Source organism: Gordionus sp. m RMFG-2023, chromosome 5 (genome assembly GCF_954871325.1).
Source record: "Gordionus sp. m RMFG-2023 chromosome 5, tfGorSpeb1-WG-v2, whole genome shotgun sequence".
Classification (NCBI taxonomy): domain Eukaryota; kingdom Metazoa; phylum Nematomorpha; class Gordioida; order Chordodea; family Parachordodidae; genus Gordionus; species Gordionus sp. m RMFG-2023.
In genome coordinates this window covers 18,279,839-18,292,294 of record NC_088779.1, presented here as the reverse complement: position 1 = coordinate 18,292,294, position 12,456 = coordinate 18,279,839, and the positions used below count along the sequence as shown (strand labels likewise).

Sequence of the window (12,456 nt, the reverse complement as noted above, 5' to 3'; positions counted from 1 at the left end):
CCAGAATAGTTACAATTGATTTTTGGTGGCCCAAGAATTATGATTCTTTTATACTGGGTTTTATATCTTAGGAAGTATCTTAATAATATAATTTCTACTTATGTTATTTTATAAGGCTATCAACTTAAATAATAATTTTAACTTTCCTTTACTATTTAAGTATATATAAATGCAATGTTAAATTGCTTTATTTTTATCATATAAAAAAATGGAAAATCGAAGCTATAATACTGAGTTATTGTAATATTCTTAAAACGGTTAGGTAGATGGATCTGTTAAACAAAGAAATTATCATGAACAAAATTTGGTATTTTAAAAGGATTATTTCAAATATGTGATTGCATATTGAATAAGGTTGGATTTCAGATTGAAAAAAAGAGTTGCAGATTAAATAAGTTTAAATTTATTGGGTAAATGATTGGTAAGGAGATTTCCACATGTATAATTATAACAAGTATAAGAGAATTTAAAGAACAAAATCGACTTAGAACTAATAATAATCATTGATATTTAAATGTTTGAATAAATTAAAGAATTTGGAAATATGTGATTTTGAACTAAAAAAAATTTTTTTTAAATTATTTTTCGAAATACCACGATTTTTACTAATACGCTTTATTAATATGATTTAATTCGATTATACATTGTTTGTAGTAAGATTGAGATCAATATTATATGATAATGAATTCTAAAAAAAAATAGAATTTAGGAAGAGAACTTTTAGAATTAACATAAATCGGATTGTAGGAATTGAGAATTGGACAGCCCCAACCGTGATTTTCATTAATCAATTTATCTTCTCAGTTTAATGGCGATTTCCAGGTTTACCAAAGTTGGCCAATTTTCCCTCTGATTTTGACGGTCCTGAGCATCAATATTCATAAGATTCATTTTTCTCATATCCGCTGCTATCACCTTTATCCACGTCATCTTGGACCGTCTTCTAGGTTTTGATCCTCCTACTTCCATCGAGGTGCATTCTTTACCCGTTCCACATACCCAAACCATCTTAGTCTATTTCTCCGCATTACCACTCCAGTCACTTCTATACCCATTCTTGCTAGCAATTCCTTGCTAGTTTTTCTCTCTCTCAGAGATATCCCACACATCCATCTAATCATACGCATCTCTGTTTTTTCCAATTTGGCTTCTTCATGGGCTGTTTCATAGCCCATGATGTTTCGCCACCATAAACTAAATAAATCCGCACACAGCTTACGTAAACTTTTTCATTTAACATCAGAGACGTTTTTATTTGTTAAAATAGACATTTCTCTGAACTTCTTCCATGCTGTCTGACCCTTGCAACAACAGCAGAATGTACATCATGCATGCGTTTAGCATATCACCCGAATAGAAAAAATTATATTAAAATGTTATAATTTCCGATGTAGACCTGGCACCAAAACGTGGGTATTGATCCACGAAATTGCACGTATGATGAGTACGACATGCTTTCAGCTAAATTTTCTAATATTTGTTCAGTCTCGACCGAATTTGCAGTGTAACCTCCTATCAAGGATATTCCTCTTTTCAGGTATCGAGTTCCGGCATAAAAACTTGACCCTTTTTTTAAATAGAAATATAAGATATTGAATAAATTGATGTGAATATAAAACTTCTTGCTAGGAGAGTTAGAACAATATCTTGACCAAAAACAGATATGATGGTTTGCTTTAAAAACCCATGAATGATATGAATACACCAGTCAAAATGAACCTTGTGATGCCATGGTGTTAATAAATGTCTATTCCAAACATATTGCCAACATGGCTTAACTTTATATCCAATTACATCTGTTAATTTATAATAATAAAAATAATAGTTTGCCAAAAAAAAGAAAGTTTGAAGAAAGAAACATAAAATTTGCAAATCAAGATTCTATCTTATTATAATAATTACGATCTTATCTAGTGCACAATTCAAAATTAAATTTAAAAAAATTAAAGATTATTAATACCATTGAAACTTCAATTATTATGAATAAATTAATCTATTAAAATTCTTTACTTTTATTATTAAGTTTGGCAGCATCTTTTTCAATTAGTCTCTCAAAAAATTCTTTTTGTTTTAATATTGAAAAATTGTATTGAAGTGAATGTGTCAGATCATAGCTGTAACTGAAGTAAAAATTGCTAGATAAATCTATTGTTTGAAACATTTTGACAAATCTATTTTATTATTTTAAATAACATTTTCACTTTATCTTAAAATTTTTATAAAATATACATCTAAACAATTAATATATTTCTTAAAAAAAAACTGAGTGAAAACCACTAAAATTTCAGGGCAAATCTGGAGCATACTGGGCATATAAACTAGTGGAGCAAATCTTCCTTAAAATACTGATTTTGGGGCCCCTCGGAGTCCCCTGCATGGCCTTATTTTAATGATCAGTGAGTAAATTCATGATTAGACAGGATTAAGAAAAATAATCATTCGCATGGTTAGATTATCTTTTTCCTTGAAAATTTGTTAAATATGAATATGTGATATCGGAAAAATTGAGCAAAATGTATAATATCTTTTATAAAATAGGAGTAATTTGCTATGTGCATTTTTAAATTTAAAAATCTGATTTTTCGAAAATGCTTTCTACTATATGTAAAATACTTATCCTATCAATTTTAAGCAAATTAGTGTCAACTTTTTAAATTTATAAACTAAAGTTAAACTGATTAACTGAAATAATATTAATATCTATTTTTTAGTGTTAACTAGTTACATTTACAAGTTAAAATAAAGGTTAAATATAAAAAATTATTTGCATTGAAAAAAATATTTATTTGCACCCAAAAGTATATAAATTAAAATACTTTTCATAAAAATCTTGATTTAATATATTTTTATAAGACTTTTTTAACAATTAACAATTTTCAATACTAGCAAGATTTCGTTAAACTTCTACAAGGGTATTTGATATAAATGTGACATTATATTTTATTTAATAAGCAGTAATTTTAAATTTAGGAAATCATATAGAAAGTGAACAATAAATTTAAATATTTACTAGCAGATAACACGTCAAGAATGGCGGGTAAATTAGATATTTCTACTTTGTTTGCATGGATAAATCAGAAATTTTTGGTCTACACATTCTTACTTCTTTATTGTAATTTATGACCGAAAAAATTTAATATCAATTTTGCTTACTATATTTTTTATTGCATACCCCTGACAATTTATTATTGCCCTACAAAACTTGCATATTTAATAGAATATAAATATTCATTATATATCTAAAAACTATAATATAAGGCCAAGATAATGAAAATATAAGAATTAGAATTGCCTGATGCTTCGGTTTAGCCGGGAAATCCTGCTTGAGATATTTATACATTGTCCATACAGAGAAAGAATGGCACTTTGCTCAGAGGTATGAGGTAAAAAAAATACATCGTCGAAAATATATGAGCCCCAGAGTTCCTGTTAGTCAGCATTGCTGTTCGCTTCCCATTGCGTGATAGTGGGAGATGGATTTTAGGGGAGCAAAAAGAGGGAAATAGAAGGAAGAAACAATTTTAAAAAAAACAAAGATATGAAAGAAGAATTCTAAAAAAATATATATAATAAGCGTTTATACTTTATGACTTAACGGTTATAGATTTTAAACACATTCGTATTTGTAGCCGCATTGGCATACCTTCGTAGAAATTTATTGCCAAATTACTTAGATCTGAATTTCTCTACTCTGAATGCCAAACTCAGTATTCATTTTTAAAATATTATGTCATCAATATTTTTATAGTATTTAATATATTCTTTCTTTTTCTAAAAATATTAAGGGGAATGAAGCATTAAGAGGTAGGTCATGTTGACTAGCAATTTCATAATATCTAAAAAATTTGTATTTATATGCCGAATAAAAAAATCTTTTCGCCTACATTTTTTTACCTTTTTATTTTTAATTTATTATTGCATAAGGGTTTTTGCAGAGTATTTTGGGAAAGGCCTTAATTTATAAAAAATTGAATTAAAGAATATAAGATGCAAAATGATGTAAAGAAGCATATTTTCAAAAATAATTAAATATACTAAACAGAAGTATGGCCCTACAAATCTAGCAAGATTAAATTATTTGATCATAAATAATTAAATATAAATTTATAAAAATGCATTTAAAAATATTATAGCCATTTTCATATATCATGTAATCGATATATTGAAGAAAGTATATTCACATCAATCGTCTGCAATACCGGGCCCGAAAATTTTTTTTGAGCCGAGCCAGGCAAAAAAATAAATTGGCAAGGTAATGCAGAAAATTTATATATATATGATGAATTCTGATATTTCATAGAATATAATCCATAAAGTTTAATGTTTTTAATTTAACCTCCTCAAGTTATAAATAGTTGTTTATTTTGGTTCAACAACAAATATAGGCCCTGTATTTAAAAAATTTCAAAAACCCGGTGGGAAACTTTAGTAAAAAAAACTGAAACTAGGCATGGCCGGGAAAAAATTTGGCCGGACTGGGCATTAAATTCTCACTGGGCCGGGCCTGAGATTTTTGCCATTTGTCGAACACTGATTCACATATATGTTTTAATTATTTGTTCATATTGAAGATAGTACTAAATATACACTTCATTAACATATTGTATAAAAATAATAATAATAATTTTAATAAACCAATCAAAGTAACGATGAATTTCTGATTCACACCTCATAAAATAAGCTAATTTTTGATTCATCCATTATCAAGTAAAGGGGAAATTTCTGATTCACCCGTCATCAAAATAAAGAGAAATATATGATTATTTACTATATTTTATTTTAATACTAAAATACTTTATTTTATAAGAGTTACACTACAAATAAGATGAAAGTACTAAATATATACTTTACTCTCCATCAGCAAAGTATCCTTGTTAACCTGTTCAAAAATAAGAAGATATTTTTTTAAATCAAGAAAGAAAGAGCTATAATTATAATATTAAATGAAAACAATGTGAGCTAATGGTATAAAAAAATCTCAAATATCAATCTTAACAATAATATTTAAACACAAAAGATATTCAACCCCAAATAATTCAAGGGATTCATAATGAAAGGCCTCACAGAATTAAAAGTATTTTTGTCATTAATAATACCAATTAAGTAGAACAACCAAGCAAAAAAATGTCAGAATAAATTTTGGATATTAAGAATTTCCATGGTAATCTTTTAAATATAGCAATACCTAGAGTAACAGATTCTTTTGGTAAGATTGATGATATGACTGTTGATTATTTCATGAAGAATGTCAATAAGATATTTTCTAAAAAATGGGCATTAGTACTACAGGAACCACATTTTCTAAGTGCAATAAAGAAAATAATTTATTAGTAGGTTTTATCATTTTATTTATATACTTATTTTTTAAAAATGGTAAATTAATAAAGTATCAAAAAAACCTTTTCCCGTGACTAAACAAATTATCACTAATTATATCCTAATTTTATAAATATAGAAATATGGGCAGCTCTTCGAAATGATTTAGAAAATGTTCTTCAAAGGTTAGTAGTTAAAATCTCTAAAGGCATTTATTTAGAAGCAATTAATTATTTCTAAATTTCTTTTATTTGTTAATCTAAATGTCGACATATTTATTAATACATACTATAAAGAGAAAACATAGTGAATTCAAAAATTACATTGCCAAACACATAAATAAATTCTCTAAAAAAACAAAAAAATCTCTGCGAAACCAAAGTGATTGCAAATCTAAACAAACAAAATTAAATTGCTTGCCAGCAATATCACAAAAAACATCTGACAAGTTTATAATGGAATTTATTATTGGCACCTTCAAACCACTATCACTAGTTGATGTTCCTTGATTTGAGTAAATGATTAAAATATTTTCCCCAAGCAACAAAATATCTATTGCCTTAACAGATATGACCACAAATCACACAAGATATTTGTCTCTAGTCTCATTGTATGCACCACTACTGATTGTTGGTGTGGTCATCAATGGTATATTATATTTATATTAATTTTATAATGTTTTATTTTAGGGCTTTTTCGAAGTTACTGCCCATTGCCTGGACCTACTAACTCTCAAGAGAAGCTCAGCAGCCTTGGCACTGAGGCGCATAGTTGGAAAGCAAACGTATGATGTTTTGGCTAAGGAAATTATGAATATTTACAAGACTTATAAAATTTATAAGGTAATGATTATGGACTGACAATGGCACCAACTTTGTAAAGGCATTTAAGTAATATTTATATTTAACAAAAAAATTATCTAAAATAAATTATATATTTTTTCAAGAGTTTATGGAAAAAATGAAAAAGATAGTGAGGATTTGAAATTAATTATTAGGATGACATATAATCTGTTGTGACCCAAATAAACGACTCATAGATTCCGATAATCACGTGATTTATATTGATATTTAGAAAAAGTTACCCTAGGGTTAACAGCGTAATTTTACTATTAGCCTCATCAATGTTGTTGTTGTCATAATCTGAACCTAGTTGCAACCACAGATGCAGAGAAGGAAAAAAAATGATATCCCAGTCAATGGAATTAATGGATAAGATGCTGTCCGAAAAGTTTTCAGAAGTAGAATTTTGTAATCAAATTGAATAAACAATGTTTAGGCAAGAGGAATGTTTCTTTATGAAAGAATATGCATCAGTAATACAATATTTTTAATAACTAGAATTTAAATATTAAAGTTATGAAACCCTTGGCAACATCATTAAAGACATTGGAATGGGAAGATATTATAGAACATATCTAACCCCAGTTCTAACCATTCTAATAGATAAATTAAGGCCTATAGCAGGTAATAAATTTTTATATATATTGATTGATATCTATTAAAAAATTGCAATGATCTTGGCAAATTTAGTAAAATATTTTTAGCAGGCCAGAATCCTCTGATATCTGGTATAATTTTAATGGGCCAGCACAGGCATAAAAAGTTTAATGGATTTTTTGATTATTAAACAAATATTTTGATTAATATATTTAAATAAATTACAATATGCTCATTTCTTTGCATATTAAGTCTAAATATAATATTAAATTTAATCAATATTTATGATATGACCCAAATATATATACTATAGAGATAATGGGACAGGCCTGACTGTAAAATTTGAAAGAGCTGAGTTTTACAGATATCTGATTCATATGAATGCACACTTATTTAATAATAAATTAATTATCATTTTTTAATATAAATTTACTTCACTGTATGACAGTTAATTCACCCAAAATTTAAGTTAAATTGGCCTTATATAAATCTGCCACAAAATCTGCTGGTAAAAGAAAGATTAAATGCCCTGCAGGATCAACCACATGCATCAAATAAATGTATGCATGAAATAGATACCTTTTTGGGAAAAATTCTTCACAAATATGCCTTCCATTAATAATTTTTTCTATTTCAAATAATGATTCAATTAATATTTTTAATACTTATGTAAAATTTATAAATTATAATCATGGATTCTTATAGTCAAAAAAAAGTTATTTTATTTTATTTCTTAAATTTGAGGCTTTTTAATAGGGGATTCTTATTTTATTCAAAAAAATATATATTATTTCAACATTTTAAATTTTTAAAAAAAAATTAGTGTTAATATTTTCTTAATCCTCTTAAAGAGTTACATATGATTTTATATTTTATTTTTTAAATTTGAGGCTTTTTAATTGGGGATTTTTTTTTAGTCAAAAAAAATAGTATTTTTTCAATATTCCACTAATTTAAAAAATAATTTTTATATTTTCTTAATCACATTGAAGAGATAAATTTGAATCCATTTTAATTTTTTTATATGTCCATAATTAGTAAGGATTCTTATTTTAGTCATGAAAAAGATGTTTTTAATTTATCAGTTTTTTTTTAAATTAAAAAAAATATTTTCTAAATCATATTATAGAGCTGAACAGGAATCCATAAAATTTTTATATATGTGCATATTTACTAGTGGATTTTTAAGGATTCTTGGTTCATGGGGATTCTTTATACCCATAACATATTTTAAATAAGATTTAAGGTATGTAATTTTACTTTTATGCAAATTTTATAAACATTTTTTTTTTTGATAAGTATGATTGAGATTGTTGGCAATGAGTAGAAATAGACTCTAAAACTATTATTTTGATGCTGGCCTATATACTCTCTCCTTAATGGGCTAATTTAAAACTTTACAAATATTAACTTTTGTTCTTCTGGATTTTGAAGTGGTTGTTGATTGTTAGGTATATACAACATATAAGTATCTTCAATCTTATATATGTTGTGGTGGCCAATAAATCCAACTTTATTTTTTTTAGTTATTAATATAACATAATAGCCAAAAAGAAATTTCACAAATCCTAAGAAACATATAAATTAATGGTTTTTTTTATATAATTAAACCTATAATTCCAAATGCTGATATATTTTTTGAGAGTTTGTTTTGATTTTTTAGAGCTACTTTAGTTCTATTTCCTAAATCCACCATCTGAAGTAATTCCTTAATCTCTTCAAAATTATAAGAAACCTATTAATAAAATATTCCATGATTCAATAAATATATAACCTCCTCCTCATGAATTATTAAATCCTTTTCTTCAGTTCTGTCAATTTTTAAAATACGAAATTTGGTTTCTTTATAATCGGATCCGATTAAATATAATCTCTAAAGTTTTATTTATAAATTAGTATTATAATAACAACCGTATAAGTTTCATAGACATATATTCTTTGTATCTCCGATATAATTGGATAATAATGCAACATTCCGATTTTTTTGAAATTAACATATGATATGTTATCGTGATAATACTGTGTCTAATATAAACATAGGTGCTTTTATTTTGATTGAATGGTATAAAAAACCGAAAATATTTGTGGTTTATAAATTAAAACGGAGGAATAATTTATGAGCAAGGCAATTTTGTCTATTTAATATCTAGAATACAATATTAAGCTAAAATGATTTGGAAGATCTTGTATCAAAATTAAATAATGAATAATCGAAAATTTTAGGCTTCTTGTTAGTTAAATATGCTGAAAAATGCTAATAAGATATATTATGAATAAAATAAAAATGCAATTTAATTAATTTACCTCAATATATTTTTGGTTTCTTGCAAATGAATCGTGATGTAAAAACTATTTTAAAAAATATATTCAAAAAAACTATATAAAATGCAAAAGAGCCATACAGGTGCTCTATATTTCTCAACCCGATTAGCCTCTGTCCAAATGCATAGGATTGTATCTTCAGAGATCCTTTTTTTAAATACTTTAGGTAAGAAACCAACATCCATCAATAATTTCCTTAAGGGGAGGGGAGCTCGAGCCCCTTAAAAATTTGAGAAGGCCCCTGAAAATTTAAATTCATTTTTGTACTTAAAAAAGGAAAGTCATTTTGAAAAGGTTATCTTTAAAAAAAAGTCTTTTTAAAAAAATAGGTCATTTTGAAAATATTTTCTTTGGGTCTCCTTGATTGTAAAAACTAGTGACGCCCCTGAACAACAATTACTAAAGTTCTCAAGAAAATTAATATGCAGATCCATTTTTAGCTCAAATCTTCTATGCTAGATAATTTATTAAATAATTCCATCTAAAATTTTAAAATTGAATTTGATTCAGGGTGAAAAGAATAAGGACACTAACGATATGGCGCTAGGTGCGAGTCAGTGAAAATATATTTTATCAACTAACTTCTTTCTCTTTTCTTAAGATATATATATATTTTCTATAAATATAAATTAGAATATATATAAAAACAAAAAGTAAGGTTACGAAAAATAATAAGTAATATAAGTTGAATTACAAAAATAAAAAGTTGAATTGAAAAGATAAATTTGAATTCATAAAAAGTAATACAAGTTGAATTTAAATCCTGATTTGCCTAACTTTGATCGTAAAGTCATTTGATCGTAAATTTGGTCCATTTTTTTCTGATTGGTCTATTTAATCGCGGTAAATTAAAATCATTTAAAAACATTATGCTTAATACTGTAGCTGATAATTTAAGACTATTTGTTAAAAGAAGAAATGAATACCCTAACCCTAACCTATAAATTCATATGAATGAAAAAATCGTTCATTTTGACCTAAAATGGACCAAATGGACCATTTTACGATCAAAATAATACGATCAAAGGAGGCCCTCCCGAATTCCTAACCAAATAAAAATATAATGAATGTATGCAATATAAATTAAAATATATTACTATTCAATAACCAATATTTTAATTTATTAATTCCTATAATGTAACACAGGGTAACTTATTTCTATCATTTAAGTTTCACCATCTCTTTTCTCATTGTCATGAGTGTTAATCATCCTACAAATTAAAATATATTATATATTAGTTTAAATTAATATATTTAATGTGTGAGCTAAAGGCACAATAAGCGGACTAATGTTATCCAAAAAAATTTATGGGCTACATATTGATGCTCCCCTCTCCTTGGTAAAATCTTGGCTGCGCTTATGCTTTTAATGGGAGAACTGGATGAGATAGATATTATATTTTATAAGAAGGAGTTCTAATAGATGAGACTCTTTAAATTTAAAGAGGACTGATATTGATCAAATATTGATAACAATCAATATATATTTTTATTTGAAAAATTTTAAAATAATATTTAAGCATAACACCCTATTTTTTAAAGGATTCGTGTATCATATTTAAAAAATATTGGTAACATTTACAGTACAACAAGAATCAACTTGAAAATCTACAACTAAATAATTAACAATACCAAAACAACATGTCAGAATTTCAGTTTGGTTTTCACTTATTTTATAAAAAGGCTATAATTTTTCTTTCAAATTAGTAATATATTTTATCCTTGAGGTTATTAGCTTAGAATGATATTTGCTAGAACATTCAAATTTCCGTAGGGGTTATTTTTCCCAGCCAACCTCCACCCTCCTCCTGGATACACCTGCTATTTAGTTTGGCGAGTGAAGTTTTTGGGAGAAAAGATGTTCTTATCTAGAACGTTTATCGAGGTATCTTCCTTTAAAATCTAGTACAAGTTTGAATAATATACATATTATATAACCTTTATTATGAAATTTTATTGTTTTTAGAATTTTTATTTCAAATTTTAATAAAAATTTCTATTGCAAATATTTGAAAAAATATATAATTAGGACTAGAGAACTGCACGGGCTGTCCGTAGCCCGACCCAACCCGAGCCTCGGGCTCGGGTCGGGTTCGGACATCAAAAAAAAATTTCTCGGGTTCGGGTCGGGTTGTAAAAGCTGTCCGACCCGAAAACCCGACCCGACCCGAAAATATATATAATAATATTAATATCTTAAATAGTTAGTATAATTTATAATATTAATTATAAAATCATATTATTTAATATTTATCACATTTTAGGATTAAAATGTCAATCATATTAACATGTCATGTCATTATTAATTATTATTTTATAAACCTAACAACCGGATACCAAACTATTTTATTACTAAATTGTGTTTCTCGTAAATTACAAGATAAGACATATTTTATGTAAGTTTTATTTATTATTTATCTAGCCTATACATTGTCTTTTTTAACATTTGTTTTAACCCTTCACTACAAAGGTAGAAAAAACTCCCTTAACTACAAAGGTGGGGTCTATTTTACCCCAAATTTTGATTAGATATATCTCAAAACATATTAAAAATTGAGATCTAAAATTTTGAGTATATATTTAAAAAATATTGGAGATAATAAATACAAAATCTTAGATTAATATTTACTTCCAAAAAAAAGTTAGACAAATTTTCCTAAAATTACTGAAATAAAATTTTCTTTTTCAGTACTTCCTTTAATTATTTTATAAATAAAATTCAAATTTTATTAAATCAATGTTGAATAATGATAATTACATAAATTTTATAAAAAAATATCATATATCAAAAAAAATATTAATCATCATATATGTAAAATTATTAAAAAATAATAATGTAAATATATATCTTAATATTATTATTGAATATTTTTTTCTTAAGAAACTACAGAGGTGGTAGATACGTTTTTGGACTTCTCTCTATGGGAGGCTGACGATGCGTATTCTGATGCTAGCGCCGAAGTTGACGAGCTAAAAAAATATCTAAATCCGAAATTATGTGTTGATGACGATAATATTTTAAAATGGTGGAAAACAAACCATTAAGAGTTTCCAAATTTAAGTATTTTAGCTCTTAAATTCCTGGCTATCCCTGCTTCGTCGGCTAGCAGTGAAAGGGCGTTTTCAGCTGCTGGTAGGACCTTTGAGGAGAGAAGGACTCGTTTAAAGCCAGATAAACTGGACGCCTCTATATTTATATATCATAATTATTCACTTTGTGATAATTTTGATAATGATATTGATGAGGTCAATATATAATATAATATGTTCATTATATTTTTTATATATTTATTAACTTTTACATCATATCTATATTCGCATAAATGATGCTTATTATATAATCGTTATAATTTTTAAATTCGCTTGTATATTAATCGTT

The 12,456-nt window shown here is 26.2% G+C and overlaps 1 protein-coding gene across 9 annotated transcripts in view; it reads right to left on the bottom strand.

The window, feature by feature from the left end:
- The window catches only part of LOC135930579 (polyphosphoinositide phosphatase-like), a 53,122-nt gene extending 44,345 nt beyond the window's left edge, over positions 1-8,777 (bottom strand). For 6 of the 9 annotated variants that reach the window (XR_010572810.1, XR_010572811.1, XM_065467418.1 and 3 more), the window contains exons 1-7: positions 8,667-8,777; positions 8,530-8,628; positions 8,367-8,490; positions 8,167-8,323; positions 2,011-2,171; positions 1,620-1,796; positions 1,397-1,566 (exon numbers count right to left, since the gene is read on the bottom strand). Coding sequence is in view for 7 of the 9 variants with exons in the window: in XM_065467418.1 (XP_065323490.1) it covers positions 1,397-1,566; positions 1,620-1,796; positions 2,011-2,171; positions 8,167-8,323; positions 8,367-8,490; positions 8,530-8,628; positions 8,667-8,729 (951 nt within the window). In the remaining 2 variants the exon portion in view is untranslated. Of the gene's footprint in view, positions 1-1,396; positions 1,567-1,619; positions 1,797-2,010; positions 2,172-3,292; positions 3,729-8,166; positions 8,324-8,366; positions 8,491-8,529; positions 8,629-8,666 lie in introns of those variants that run through there. The other 3 variants (XM_065467416.1, XM_065467417.1, XM_065467421.1) reach the window with 3 other exon arrangements.
- Positions 8,778-12,456: the final 3,679 nt, after the last annotated feature.